Source organism: Chiloscyllium punctatum, chromosome 10 (assembly GCF_047496795.1).
Source record: "Chiloscyllium punctatum isolate Juve2018m chromosome 10, sChiPun1.3, whole genome shotgun sequence".
NCBI classification, from domain to species: Eukaryota; Metazoa; Chordata; class Chondrichthyes; order Orectolobiformes; family Hemiscylliidae; genus Chiloscyllium; species Chiloscyllium punctatum.
Window position 1 is genome coordinate 6996456 of NC_092748.1, and position 14788 is coordinate 7011243.

Genomic DNA, 14788 nt, shown 5'->3' on the forward strand with positions numbered 1-14788 from the left:
ATGGTCAGATCATCTCTTCAACTGAAAGTATTGAGAAAGAGGTAGTCCGGTGATGCAGAGCTGGTACCATATCAATAAGCACTGATCTGCTGGTATTCTGATGCTGCAGCCACTGGCAACCTTTTCTTTCAGTACAATGAGCTTTAGGCTACAGACATAAATTATACTCATTTTGTTTCAGCTTCTGAAACTCTGGTCCAAGACAGCTTTATGCCATCACTCTCCTAGTTCATTTCAAACAACCAGATCAGGGAGATCGCCACAGGGCTGAAATCTATGAATAATGGACTTCTTAGCTGGAGTTAGTGTGTATGTGCGCGCGTGTATACACATGTTAGGTGAGGGGTGGTGAAGAAGTTGGAAATACAGTCAATTAAAGGGGAAAACTTTTAGTTGAATGTTTCAGGCAAGTTTAAGAATATACGCTTTGTTAATAATGCTGGAAGCTGAGAAAGTACATGGGGTAAATGTAGATGATTTACTGAATCTACATACTTGGAGGTCTCACCATTATGTTGCTAAGTGTCATTTAAAATTAACCTAGAAGTCTGGCCTGAGCATATATAAAGAAACAGGAAGATCACAATACATAAAGGATTTTGGGTAAACAGAGCTTGGCAAAGGGCAGAATGCTTGCATTGAATCAGCTGAAATTTACAAAATACCAGGGATGGAAAACCAAGAGAGTATTAACATAGTGGAGTCTGGAACTAAGAATACACAAGCTTTCAAAACAGATAAGTTGCAGTAAGAGCAGAGGAGGGGCAATGTTCCAGAGGAAATAACAAGTGATCATGTTGAAAATTTTACAGAATAAAGGATTACAAATTCATCAGAATCAAAAAGGTCAATGAACAGTTGGTTCAAACAGAAAGAGGAAAGCAGAATTAGTGGTAAGTTTTCAAAACATGCGGTATGGTTCAAGGTCAATGATTTTGTTTTATTCAATGTTTAAGTCAAGGAAATTGCAGCTTCCGTCAGACAGGTAGCCCCATATAATGGATGGCACAACACGAGGCAGTGGAGAGATCAAATTGGTGTCCTCAGTATACCTACAGGAGCATATCTCACATATTTTCAAATGATGTCATGAAAGGAGAGCATATAGTTGAGGAAGTTGCAACATCGGTTTAAGGCGAGAGGTGAAAGACTTAAAAGGGACCCAAGGAGCAACTTTGTCACACAGAGGGTTGTGCATGCATGGAATGAGCTGCCAGAGGAAGTGGTGGAGACTGGTATAATTGCAATATTTAAAAGGCATCTGGATGGGTATATAAATAGGAAGGCTTTACAGAGATATGGGCCCAATGCTGGTAAATGGGAGTAGATTAATTTAGGATATCTGGTTGGCATGGACAAATTGGACCGAAGGGTCTGTTTCCTTGATGTACGTCTCTATGACTCTAATTCATAGATTGTGATTGCGACCTTAACTCACTTTTCAGTCTACCCATGCAAACTTGTACATGCTTTGTTGATCAAAATTCTGTCCAGTCCAGGTGAGAAAGTGTGTAGCCTTAGATGTGACACATTTGCTGCAGAGAATGCAGCTCTTTGAGGAGGTGTCAAGCAGTGGATGTATTGTAAATGGATTTCATCAAGGCATTTCCCATGGTAGGTTCATTCATAAAGTCAGGAAGTATGGGATACAGGAAGATTTGGCTCTCTGGATTCAGAATTGGCTGGCTGACAGAAGACAGAGAATGGTTGTCGATGGAAAGTATTCTTCCTGGAGGACAGTGTTGAGTGGGGTCCCTCAGGGTTCTGTACTTGGGCCTCTGCTCATTGTAGTTTTCATAAATGACTTGGATGAGGAGGTTGAGGGATGAGTTAGTAAATTTGCAGATGACGCAAACGTTGGAGGTGTCGTCGATAGTATAGAGGGCTACTGCAGGTTGCAGCGCGACATAGACAGAATGCAGAGCTGGGCTGAGAAATGGCAGATGAAGTTCAACCTGGATAAATGTGAAATGATGCATTTTGGAAGGTCGAACTTGAATGCTGAATATAGGATTAAAGACAGGATTCTTGGCAGTGTGGAGGAACAGAGGGATCTTGGTGTGCAAGTACATTGATCCCTCAAAGTTGCCACCCAAATGGATAGGGTTGTTAAGAAAGCAAATGGTATTTTGGCTTTCATCAACAGGGGGAGAGAGTTTAAGAGCCGTGAGGTTTTGCTGCAGCTGTACAAGTCCCTGGTGAGGCCACACTTGGAATATTGTGTCCAGTTCTGGTCGCCCTACTATAGGAAAGATACAGAGGCTTTGGAGAGGGTGCAAAGAAGGTTTACCAGGATGCTGCCTGGACTGGAGGGCTTGCCTTATGAAGAAAGGTTGAATAGGCTTGGACTTTTCGCTCTGGAGAGAAGGAGGGAGAGGAGACCTGATAGAGGTGAACAAAATGATGAGAGGAATAGATAGAGTCAATAGCCAGAGACTTTTCCCCAGGGCAGGATTGACTGGTACAAGATGCCATAGTTTGAAGATATTAGGAGGAAGGTACAAAGGAGACGTCAAGAGGTAGGTTTTTTTAACACAGAGAGTTGTGAATGCATGGAGTGCATTCGGTGAGTTGAGGGGTGCGTAGGTTGTTACTATATTTTACATTAGGATTAAATCTCGACACAACATCGTGGGCCAAAGGATCTGTTCTATGCTGTACTTTTCTATGTTCTATGTTCTAATGCAGGCAAGTGTTTGTTCAGAAGAATTAAGGATATCTGTTCTTAGTGTCAATGGATCAGTGTAAATAAGGTGATAATACTTGTTCACTTGTGGAATGTGTGGCAGTACTTCCTTCTGTCATGAAACTGGTTTCTTTTTTCTAAAAGCTGTTTCATTTCTTAAGAATACTATGTCTTTGGATTTGTTTCAGAGGGATAATAAACCGCTCTCGGTTATGATTAGTCTGATTTAGTACAGAGATTAAAGGATATTGAGAGGCCTTTCTGTTTATATGTAAACAGATGTGACTTCAGGCCAAAGTGGTCATGTTTTAGAAGTGACCTGTATCATGAAAGGGGAGTGGTCAGCTCTTGAACTGAGCAGTTTAGTTCAATCCAGAGCTAGTTGGGAGTACAACAGTGAGCTGTATGGAAACAAACTCTCTCTCTCTTTCTCTCTCTCCTTCTAACTTCAACTTGTGAGCACGTGTTCCATTTGTACTGGTTTTTAAGGGGGCTGCTTATAGCAACTGTTGTGTATATTCGGAAGAGCATAATTAAGTCTAGTTTGAATAGATTAAGTTCTGTAGGGGCTCTTTATTCTGTTCTTTGTGATGCATTGTGTAAGTCTGTGAATAAATTTTTGTCTCTTTTAAAACCTGGTAGTCAACCTAGCTACCTCACTACAGGTAATTTTCACTGGACACTTACCGAAACAAATTCCAAAGTTATTGTCTGGGCTGCCTGCTTCAGAATGTTCTGAGTGGTCTGGCCTAGTTCAAAACAGATTGGATGCTCTTTGCAGGATTTTAAACAGGAAGTGGTAGGTGCTAGTGTCTTTATTTCAGGTGTTGGTTTGGTTGGGTAGGCAAAGCTTGGGATAGTAATGGCATTTTCAATCGCCAAAACATTTCTGGAAGTGGATGCTGTGACTTTGGAAGTTTTGCAAGAAGTGAATAAGACCAAGCTGCAGGAATTAGCAAATACATGGAATTGGAACTGCATGCTTCTGTGAGGATAGGAGAGATAATTACAGCAATAGTTCAGCATTTAAACTTGCTGGAGAAACCATCAGAATCTACAGAGATGGCAAGAATTCGATTGTAAATGAAGCAGCTTGAGTTAGAGGCGAGGGATAAGGGCAGTAGAAATGAAACAGTTTGAGTTACGATTAAAAGCAGAAGAGAGGAAAGAAGAGAGAGCAGCAGAACAGAAAGAAAAAGAGAAAGCTTTTGAACTTCAAAAACTGGCACTTAAAAAGGAAAGCCAGCTTAAAAGGCTGGAGGTAAAGTCTGAAGGTAGGATTAGTGAGGAAGAGAGTGAGGAGGAGCATGCCCCTGGTAGTCAGAAAAATGTGGTGCTGGAAAAACACAGCAGGCCAGGCAGCATCCAAGGAGCAGGAGAATCGACATTTTGGGCATAAGCCCTTCTTCAGGCTTCCTGAAACGTCAATTCTCCTGCTCCTCGGATGCTGCCTGGCCTGCTGCGTTTTTCCAGCACCACATTTTTCAACTCTGGTCTCCAGCATCTGCAATCCTCACTTTCTCCAGGTAGTCAGTTAACCAGTTTCTCACTGGGCTTCTATGTTCAAGCATTGCCTAAATTTGATGAGAAGGACGTGCAAGCTTTTTTCATCTCATTTGAAAAAGTGGCTAAACAAATGCAGTGGCCAGTGGCAATGTGGGTTGTGTTGATCCAAATGAAACTTGTAGGTAGGGCTAGTGAGGTATTATCATCACTATCAGAGGGAGTATCTGGGGAGTACGTGAAGTTGAAAAAAGCCATTTTAAGTGTAGATGAGCTTGCACCAGAAGCCTAAAGACAATGTCTCAAGAATCTAAGGTGGGATACTGGTCAAACCTATATTGAGTTTGAAAGGATCAAACAGAGTAATTTCAAAAGAAGGATAAGAACTTTAAAAATCAAGCAAACCTATGATGCCCTTAGGGATGTAATTATTTTGGAGAAATTCAAAACTTCACTGCCTGAAGTAGTGCAAACTCATGAGGAAGAGCAGAGAGTTAAAATGGCCAGGTTAGCAGCTGAAGTGACTGATGACTATGAGCTGGCCCATAAAACACAGTTTGGCTTCCAGAATCAATTTCAGTCTTTGAGGGATAGAAATTGGAGCAAACAGAAATCCTCACGTAGAAAGGGAAAGGTAGATCTCAGTGATGATGATCATAAGGATGATTTACCACAGGGTAAAAAAAAACCCTTCAGGGGGAAAAAGAAGTTAAAAAGCTCCGGTGTTTTCATTGTAATAAAGTGGGCCACACCAATTCACAGTGTTGGTGGACAAACAGAAAGCCAGATATAGAAAAACCAGACAAGCCTGGAAGTTTTGTTGGACTAGTAACAAAAAACACAAGGGAAGTTAGACAATTGCCTCAGAGTGTTCAAGATGATCAGAGGTTGAATAAGGAGGAAGTGCCAGATCTGCTTTAAAAAATATACATGCAAGGGTAAAGTTTATTCACATAGGCCAGGAGCAGTAGGTAGAGAGATTACAATATTAAGAGACACAGGATCCTCTCGGTCTGTAATGCTGAAGGATGCGGAGATATGTACTTCTGAGGGACTATTGCCAAAGAAGGTACTGGTAACAGGAATTCATGGTGAGACAAAAAAGAACTCAATTATGTAAAGTGGGGCTAGAGAATCCAGAGAAGAGTGGAGAATTTGTGGTAGGAGTACTAGACAAACTCTCAGCACCAGGAATACAATTTGTCCTTGCAAATGATTCAGCTGATTCACCGGTAGGCATGCTGCCTACTCTAGTTGAAAAGTCAGTGGAGACACAGGCAACTGAAGACATGAAGGATGTTTGTCAAGGAATTTTTCCTGATTGTGTGGTCACAAGATCACAGAGGCACAAGTTGAAGCAGGAGAGTTCAAAAGGCAGAGATAAGGAAGCTGACACAGCTTTATCAGAAACTTTCTTCAGTTAGCTAAATGGCACAGAGAAGGAGCAAACAGGTAAATATGCAAGTATCTATAGCTCTGCTAAGCTGTTTGAATTACAGCAGAAAGATGAGAACTTTTGACAGTTATATCAAAAGACATTTACAGAGAAGGAAAGTGAATGCATCCCTGTATGTTATTACTTAACAAATGATGTCTTAATGAGGAAATGGAGACCATCACACATTCAAGCAGATGAGAAATGGGCAGAAGTTCATCAAACTGTTTTGCCAGTAGGATATAGAAAGGAGGTGCTGCAAGTGGCACATGAGCTACCACTTGGAGGTCGGAACAGCATAATTAAGTCTAGTTTGGATAGACCAAGTTCTGTAGGGGCTCTTTATTCTGTTCTTTGTGTTTCATTGTGTAATTTTGTGAATAAATTTTTGTCTCTTTTAAAACCTGGTAGTCAACCTAGCTACCTCACTCCGGGTAATTTTCACTGGACACTTACTGAAACAAATTCCAAACATTCACTGACCAAAGGATTTAAGGGACATATACCGGGTGAGAAGAGAGAGAGATAGAGAGAACGGAAGCTGGTGGAAAATTAATCCTTAATGATCTGATACGAGTGACCACTGGCTTGTCATGGATTGAATGTTTGTATGTTGTTCACTGCAGCTCGAGATCTGGGAATGTTCCGAATTTAATTTGCCATTCTGGGAATTTAAGATGATTTTAAAAGAAAAAGCCACTTTGCAGGATAATGATACTGCGCGGTAGCACAGTGGTTAGCACTGCTGCCTCACAGCGCCAGAGACCCAGGTTCAATTCCCACCTCGGGTGACTGTCTACGTGCAGTCTGCGCATTCTCCGCGTGGGTTTCCTCCGGTTGCTGCAGTTTCCTCCGACAGTCCAAAGATGTGCAGGTTAGGTGAACTGGTTGTGCTAAATTACCCGTAGTGTTTGGTGAAGTAGTAAATGGGTCTGGGTGGGTTGCTCTTCGGAGGGTCGGTGTGGACCTGTTGGGCCGAAGGGCCTGTTTCCACACTGTAAGCAATCTAATCTAATGTTAGCTGGGTGGTGACCCCATGACCTTTTCATATAGAGTCATAGATATGTACAGAATGGAAACAGAACCTTCGGTCAAACCCGTCCAGATATCCCAACCCAATCTAGTCCTACCTGCCAGCGCCCGGCCCATATCTCTCCAAACCCTTCCTATTCATATACCTATCCAAATGCCTCTTAAATGTTGCAATTGTACAAGCCTCCACCACATCCTCTGGCAGCTCATTCCATACACATACCACCTTCTGCATGAAAAAGTTGCCCCTTAGGTCTCTTTTATATCTTTCCCCTCTCACCCTAAACCTATGCCCTCTAGTTCTGGAATCCCCGACCCCAGGGAAAAGACTTTGCCTATTTATCCTATCCATGCCCCTCATGATTTTGTAAACCTCTATAAGGTCACCCCTCAGCCTCCGACGCTCCAGGGAAAATAGCCCCAGCCAGTTCAGCCTCTCCCTGTAGCTCAGATCCTCCAGCCCTGGCAATGTCCTTGTAAATCTTTTCTGAACCCTTTCAAGTTTTACAATGTCTTTGTGATGAAAATGGAGACCACAATTGCATGCAATATTCCAACAGTGGCCTAACCAATGTCCTGTACTGCCGCAACATGACCTCCCAACTCCTGTACTCAATACGCTGACCAATAAAGGAAAGCATACCAAATGCCTTCTTCACTATCCTATCTACCTGCTACTCCACTTTCAAGGAGCTATGAACCTGTACTCCAAGGTCTCTTTGTTCAGCAACACTCCCTAGGACCTTACCATTAAGTGTATAAATCCTGCTAATATTTGCTTTCCCAAAGTGCAGCACCTCGCATTTATCTGAATTAAACTCCATCTGCCACTTCTCAGCCCATTGGCTCATCTGGTCCAGATCCTGTTGTAATCTGAGGGAACCCTCTTTGCTGTCCACTACACCTCCAATTTTGGTGTCATCTACAAACTTACTAACTGTACCTCTTATGCTCGCATCCAAATCATTTATGTAAATGACAAAACGTAGAGGGCCCAGCACCGATCCTTGTGGCACTCCACCGGTCACAGGCCTCCAGTCTGAAAAACAACCCTCCACCACCACCCTCTGTCTTCTACCTTTGAGCCAGTTCTGTATCCAAATGGCTAGTTCTCCCTGTATTCCATGAGATCTAACCTTGCTAGTCAGTCTCCCATGGAGGACCTTGTCAAAAGCCTTACTGAAGTCCATATAGATCACATCTACTGCTCTGCCCTCATCAATCTTCTTTGTTACTTCTTCAAAAAACTCAATCAAGTTTGTGAGACATGATTTGCCATGCACAAAGCCATGTTGACTATCCAGAATCAGTCCTTGCCTTTCCAAATACATGTACATCCTGTCCCTCAGGATTCCCTCTAACAACTTGCCCACCGAGGTCAGGCTCACCGGTCTATAGTTCCCTGGCGTGTCTTTACCGCCCTTCTTAAACAGTGGCACCACGTTTGCCAACCTCCAGTCTTCCAGCACCTCACCTGTGACTATCGATGATACAAATACCTCAGCAAGAGGCCCAGCAATCACTTCTCTTCTCTCGTTATGATGCACTAGCCAAAGCAATTGACCATCTGGCCTGGCTCGATCCAGGCTTCCCATTTTGATGTGCATAGCTTAACTAGTTCAGCATACTCAGACCTATCAATGATCTTCTCTTCCTCTGCAAACTTTTGCCATTTTATTGCTGCTTATCTGATTAAGGATATGTGGCATTTTTGTAAATTTAATACCAAATTCTGTAAGAAGACAGGGGAGTAGTCTGAGAGAGCTCTTAGGGGCAACAGCTGGCTCCGCTACTCTGCAAATGGTTTTAGAACCTGAGCTCGAGCCTGGCTTGTAAGTATTTATGGTGTAGTGTAACATTGATGCCATTGGTAAATAAAGGTAATAATTTAAACTAAACTGTCTGTAAGAGTTTTATATTCCAGGCTACCACAGAGTACGATCTCCGGGACAAACCAAGAGAGGCTACAGGTCGAGTCCATCTGGGATTCCCTGAGCCGTCTCGAATAGGTACTTTAACACAGGTTTGATTACATTCAACAACTCAGCCTCCACTGCTTACAGGTAAATACAGTTCCAAACATTACAACCCTTAGCTTAGATGAGTGGGATCGAAATTCACCTTCACCTCTGTCTTAACTGCGGAACTCCTCTTTTTAAAACGTCCCTTCCCCCAGTTCTAGACTTCCTCAAGAGGGAAATCATCCTCTCAGTATTTATCCTGTCAAGTTCTTCAGAATTTTATGTTTTAACAATATTGTAAGCCTTTATATATTGCTGCCTTCAGACTGGGATGGTATCTTACTTACTAGAATATTGAGAAGTATTTGCTGCAGCAATATCAGAAAGATGTGACAGCACTGGAGAGGGTGCAGAAGAGATTCTCCATGATGTTGCCTGAGATGAAAAGTCTTTGTCATAAAGGAGAGACTGGATGGGCTGGGTTTGTTTTCCTTGAAGCAGATGAAGCTAGGAGGGATCGGATTGAGGTATAGACAGTAGATTGTGAGAATCTTTTCCCCATGGCAGATGTGCCCAAAACCAGAGGGCATGAATTTAAGGTGAGGGTAGGTGTGGTTTAGAGGAGATCTGAACATTCTTTTCATCCACAGAGTGGTAGAAAAATGGAACATGCTGTCTGAAAGAGTGGTGGAAACAGATACTCTCGCAATAGTTAAGAACTGTCTGGATGAGCACTTGAAATACTAGGGCATAATAAGCTATGGAGCAAGTGCTGGTAAATGGAATTAATATAAATATGGAATGGGTACTTGTTAGTCAGCATAGACATGGTGGGCCAAAGGGCCATTCTATGTTGTATGACTCTATAGTAAATGATATGTTAGTACCTTAACATGTAATATAGCTGTTAGAGTTGCATTCTGCTTAAAAACTATTACTTGTTGTTGCAGTGTGCCTTAAAGGGCTTTTGTTTAAACTTTTTTTTAAATAGTTTGACATATATTCATTCAATCTGAGTTCACTGGCATACAGAATTAATCAGCAGCGCTGTGCACTGTAAATCAGGGAATAACTTTCTATTAAGAGTCAATACAGAGTCTTATTGCTCTGAAATGTTGATTTTGTTAAGAACTATTTAATAGTAAAATCTTGCATTAAATAATGTCAAATAAATGCATTTGGTAGTTAAATATTTGTGCCCTGTCAAATAGTGTATATCACCACACCTTCCAAACTTGCATATTGATGGGACAGAGCAATGTTAAGATAGTCTGCTATGGTTAACAACACATTGGGCAAAGACATACTCCTGTCAATAAAGAACATGGGGTCCACTTATTCCAGTGACAAAGAATCCAAAGGAATATCTAACCTTAACAAGCCACAGTAAATGCATATCCTGATTACGGAGATGCAAAATGTTAGGGGTAAAGTGAAAGAATAGTTCTTACAAGGTAAGTTTCTGAGAAATATACATGGAAAGAACACGACATGGGCAAAGATCAACCTTCAGTCATCATTTTCATCGCTGATGAAGAACAAGCACATGTACTTATACATCGCATTTAAAGAAATGATACATCTCAAGGCGCATCATGAGAACACTTCAAAGCAAAACTTAATGCTGAGCCACATAAGAAAATATTAGGGCAGTGGGCAAAAATGTGGTCCGAGAGTTAGGTTTCAAGAAAGAAAGAAAGGTCTCTTACTGAATGAGATACAAAACCCTAAAAGGTCTTAATAGGGATGATATTGAAAGGATGCTTGTCTTTGTGGGAGAGCCTAGAACTAAGGGGTATAATTTAAAAATATGGAGCCCTCCCATTTTAGACAGAGATGACGAGAATTTTGTTTTTCTGACGGTTAAGTCTTTGCAATTCTCCTTCTCAAAAAGCACCTGAGGCAGAATCTTTAAATATTCTTAAAGCAGGGGTAGATAACTTTTGACCCGCTTATTAGTCTAAAATCTATCGGGTATGAAGATACAGGTCCATGTGGAGTTGCTACCACAATCAAATTAGTTTTGATGTTATTGAATGTTGGAGTAGACTTGAGGAGCCAAATGACCAACTCAAATATTCACAAAGGTGCAAAAGATGAATGAGGGTCTTTCCAGAGCCTACGGCTGTGGCACAACCGCTAATGGTTGAGCAATCAACATCAGAGCTGTTGAAAGGGCAGAGAACAGAACTAAAGGAGCTCGGAGGGCTGTGGATCCTGAGGCAGGAGGAGACCTCGGAGAGAGGCACAGGCAATTCCACGAGTAAACCCGAAAAGATGAGAATGTTAGAATTGTGGCGCTGTTTGTGCAGGAGGCAATGTAGGTCAGCAAGCACAAAGGAAATAGAGGAACGGGGTTTGACCTGATCTCATGACAGGGAAAACGGTTTTTCGGGTAGTCTTAACTGTGAAGAGGGTAGACTTCGAATACAGCCAGATCTGATGGGTTTGGCTGTTGTCATGTGCAACCATATGTTTGAGGGGAAACACACTGCCATGGTCCAGAACTACTGAAAGATGCCACAAATGTCCCTGTCCACAGGAGGCAGGGGTTTGACCGTCCACACAGGAAGGGTACTTCTGAAACTGAACCGCGCACAAGCTTCTCAAGGATAACTAATCTTCCCTGCTGGCTGTTTTGTGATCGAGGCGGGTCCGGGGGCGATTGCGTGCGACAACCGAGGATCGGCCCGGGCGACTGAGTCCTTAGCAACCAGGCTCGCCGCCACCAGGCCTTGCGTCGGAGCCCGCGGAACTCCCCGGCGCTCACCTCGGTGAAGATGTCGTGCAGATAGCGGAAAGGCGGCTTGCTCAGCAGCTTCTCGGTCAACGGCGGCTTCTTGATCACTTTTCCCAGGGTGTCCTGGGTCCGTTTGACGAACGGGCTGCTCATGGCGCCGGCTAGCCCTTCTCCGAGTCGGGACGGGGACCGATCGCGTCGCTCAGGCTGCTCTCGCGGCCGCTCCACCAACCGCCGCGGCGCGTGCCTACGTCACTGCGCGTGCCACCTTCGGCGTGATGCGGCTGCCTAGCAACCGCGCGGCGCGTGCCTACGTCACTGCGCGTGCCACCTTCGGCGTGATGCGGCTGCCTAGCAACCGCCGCAACAGCGCGGTCAGCTGACACACTGCGTTCTCTTCGCCCTCACCGCCTCCCATTCATTCTCCACTGAACGCGTTTTCCTCGCTGTTTCATCAATATTCATTGAGGAGCCAAAGCGATCGCTTAATCCCGAATTAACTTGGCGACAGCGGAAATGGTCAAAAAGAAATAAAACGTTCAAGAAATCAACAGTAAGAAAGTAGTGAAGAGGTGACAAGCCGACTCGAGTTTTAAGAGTTCTTACGATGCAGAAAATATTTGAGAGATGGCATCTCGAAAAATAATATTCTCCTGGAATAAATTGAAGAGTGCACAAAAAAGATGCTAGAAGAGTTACAGGATCAGTTTTGCAGCGTCGGACCGCGTTGAATTTCCACAGAATATTAAGTTATTGATCGGAAGATACCATTTAGTTCAAATTGAGAAACTAACTGAGGCAGCTGTAATAGTGAAGATGTAGATATTTAAGGGAAAAGTAGAGGAAATAATGATCTTGGATGGTAGCTGTTGGCTCAACTCGCTCAGATTTTGAGAACTGAACTCGGCATATTGAGCTGAGAGGCCCTGATATTAAAATTCTCGTCCTTCAGTTTAAATCCTTCTCTGACCACGGTAATCTGCCTCAACCCTACGATCTTCTGAAATATATGCCTTCCCCTAGCTTTGGTATCTTGAAGATCACTCAGTCCATTCACCTTGCCAGTGATAGCCATGCCTTCAGATACCTAGTACCAAAGCTGTTGAAGTCCCTCCCGAAACCACCTGCCGTTTCCCCACTTTTTGCCTCTCTTCTAAAGCATTCTTTATCATTTTAGCCAGATTTCTAGTCATCTGTGATATTATTCTCAGAATCAATATTAACCTGAATAATATTGTGAAGCATCTTGAGATGTTTTGCTGTTAAAGGTTCTCATAAAATGCAAGTCATCGTTGTTAATTTACGATTTAGTGAACGTGTTTGGTATTTAAAGACTGATGTAAAGTGGACTAATTAAGTAATGTAATTATGTAATTAAGGACCATGTATGTGAATATATAAATAATCTGGAGATGACATATCATTTTGAATATTGATGCATGAGAAATACCTTATTAGCTAACTGAACAGCATAATTATTTTCAAGAAGGAGGAAGATATAGCTCTTGTGGCTAAAGAGATCAAGGGATTTGTGGGAGAGAGTGGGATTAGGCTACTGAGTTCAATAATCAGCCCATGAGGGGTTCAGTGGCCTACTCCTCTCTTCTACATTCCTATAATCTCATGTGGTCAAGAAAAAAAATAATATTAATCAGTATTTTAATTGGAGTTGCTCACCAAGAGAAATTACTAAGTGTACAACTAAAAGCTTCAAGGGAAATTTGTTGCCTCAAGGATGTTTGATTTTCCACCCAAAACAAAATGCCATTGATGTAAACCTGGTCAACAACAGAAAATGCTGGAAATACGCAGCATGTCTCGAAGCATCTGTGGAGAGAGAAACATTTAACAGATTAGGTTGTGACCTTTCGTCAGAACTGAAAAAGTTAGAAATGGTACAAGTAAAAATAATGTCCAGATGATATATGAATGTATGTCTGTCAAAGTTCTGCGCCAATATTCTGCAATACGACAACAGAAAGCTCAAATTGTAGTTTTGAATCCAAAATAATTTTGACAAAGAACTCAAACCTGAAAAATTAATCTGTGATTCCTCCTACCACATATTGATAAACTGGCTGTGTTTTTTCTAATCTTACCTGCAGGGAGTTTAGAATTCTGGAATGGAAGTTTTTGCAAAGATGAGCATGTGCTCAATGATTGCAATAACTGATCAACTGCATTTTGGAAAGGCAAATCAGGGCATGACTTATACATTGAATGGTAATGTTGCTGAACAAACAGTCCTTGGAGTGCAGGTCCATAGCTCCTTGAAAGTGGAATCCCAGGTAGATAGGATTGTGAAGAAGGCATTTAGTGTGTTTTCCTTTATTGGTAAGAGCATTGAGTATAGGAGTTGGGAGGTCATGTTGCAGCTGTACGGGACATTGGTTGGGCCATTTTTGGAATATTGTGTGCAACTCTGGTCTCCATCCTATAGGAAGGATATTGTGAAATTTGAAAGGGTTCAGAAAAGATTTACAGGTATGTTGCCAGGAGTGGAGGGTTTGAGCGATATGGAAAGGCTGAGTAGGCTGGTTTCCCTGGAGCATTGGACGCTGAGAGGTTACCTTATAGAGGTTTATAAAATCATGAGGGGCATGGATAGGGTAAATAGACAAGGTCTTTTCCCTGGGCGGTGGAGTCCAGAACTAGAGGGCATAGGTTTAGGGTGAGAGGGGAAAGATTTAAAAGGGTCCGAAGGGGCAACTTTTTCACCCAGAGGGTGGTGAATAGGAAGGGTTTAAAGGGATATGGGCCAAGTCCTGGCAAATGCAACATCCTGTCCCTCAGGATTCCTTCCAACAACTTGCCCACCACTGAGGTCAGGCTCACCGGTCTAAAGCTCCCTGGCTTCTCTTTACTGCCCTTCTTAAACAGTGGCAGCAGTTTGCCAACCTCCAGTCTTCCGGCACCTCACCTGTGACTATCGATGATACAAATGTCTCAGCAAGAGGCCCAGCAATCACTTCTCTAGCTTCCCACAGAGTTCTCGGGTACACCTAATCAGGTCCTGGGGATTTATTCACCTTTAACCGTTTCAAGACATCCAGCACTTCCTCCTCTGTAATCTGGACATTTTGCAAGATGTCACCATCTATTTCCCTACAGTCTATATCTTCCATATCCTTTTCCACAGTAAATACTGATGCAAAATATTCATTTAGTATCTCCCCCATTTTCTGTGACTCCACACAAAGGCCACCTTACTGATCTTTGAGGGGCCCTATTCTCTCCCTAGTTACCCTCTTGTCCTTAATACATTTGTAAAAACCCTTTGGATTCTCCTTAATTCTATTTGCCAAAGCTATCTCATGTCCCCTTTTTGCCCTCCTGATTCCCTCTTAAGTATACTCCTACTTCCTTTATACTCTTCTAAGGATTCACTCGATCTATCCTGTCTATACCTGACATATGCTTCCTTCTTTTTC

At 42.6% G+C, this 14788-nt stretch overlaps 1 protein-coding gene across 1 annotated transcript in view; it reads right to left on the reverse strand.

Annotated features, from left to right (window-relative positions):
• traf3ip1 (TNF receptor-associated factor 3 interacting protein 1) overlaps positions 1 to 11588 on the reverse strand; it is a 174530-nt gene extending 162942 nt beyond the window's left edge. The window contains exon 1 of the mRNA XM_072578390.1: positions 11388 to 11588. Coding sequence (XP_072434491.1) covers positions 11388 to 11510 — 123 coding nt within the window. The 5' untranslated portion in view covers positions 11511 to 11588. The remainder of the gene's footprint in view (positions 1 to 11387) is intronic.
• Between the last annotated feature and the right edge of the window lie 3200 nt (positions 11589 to 14788).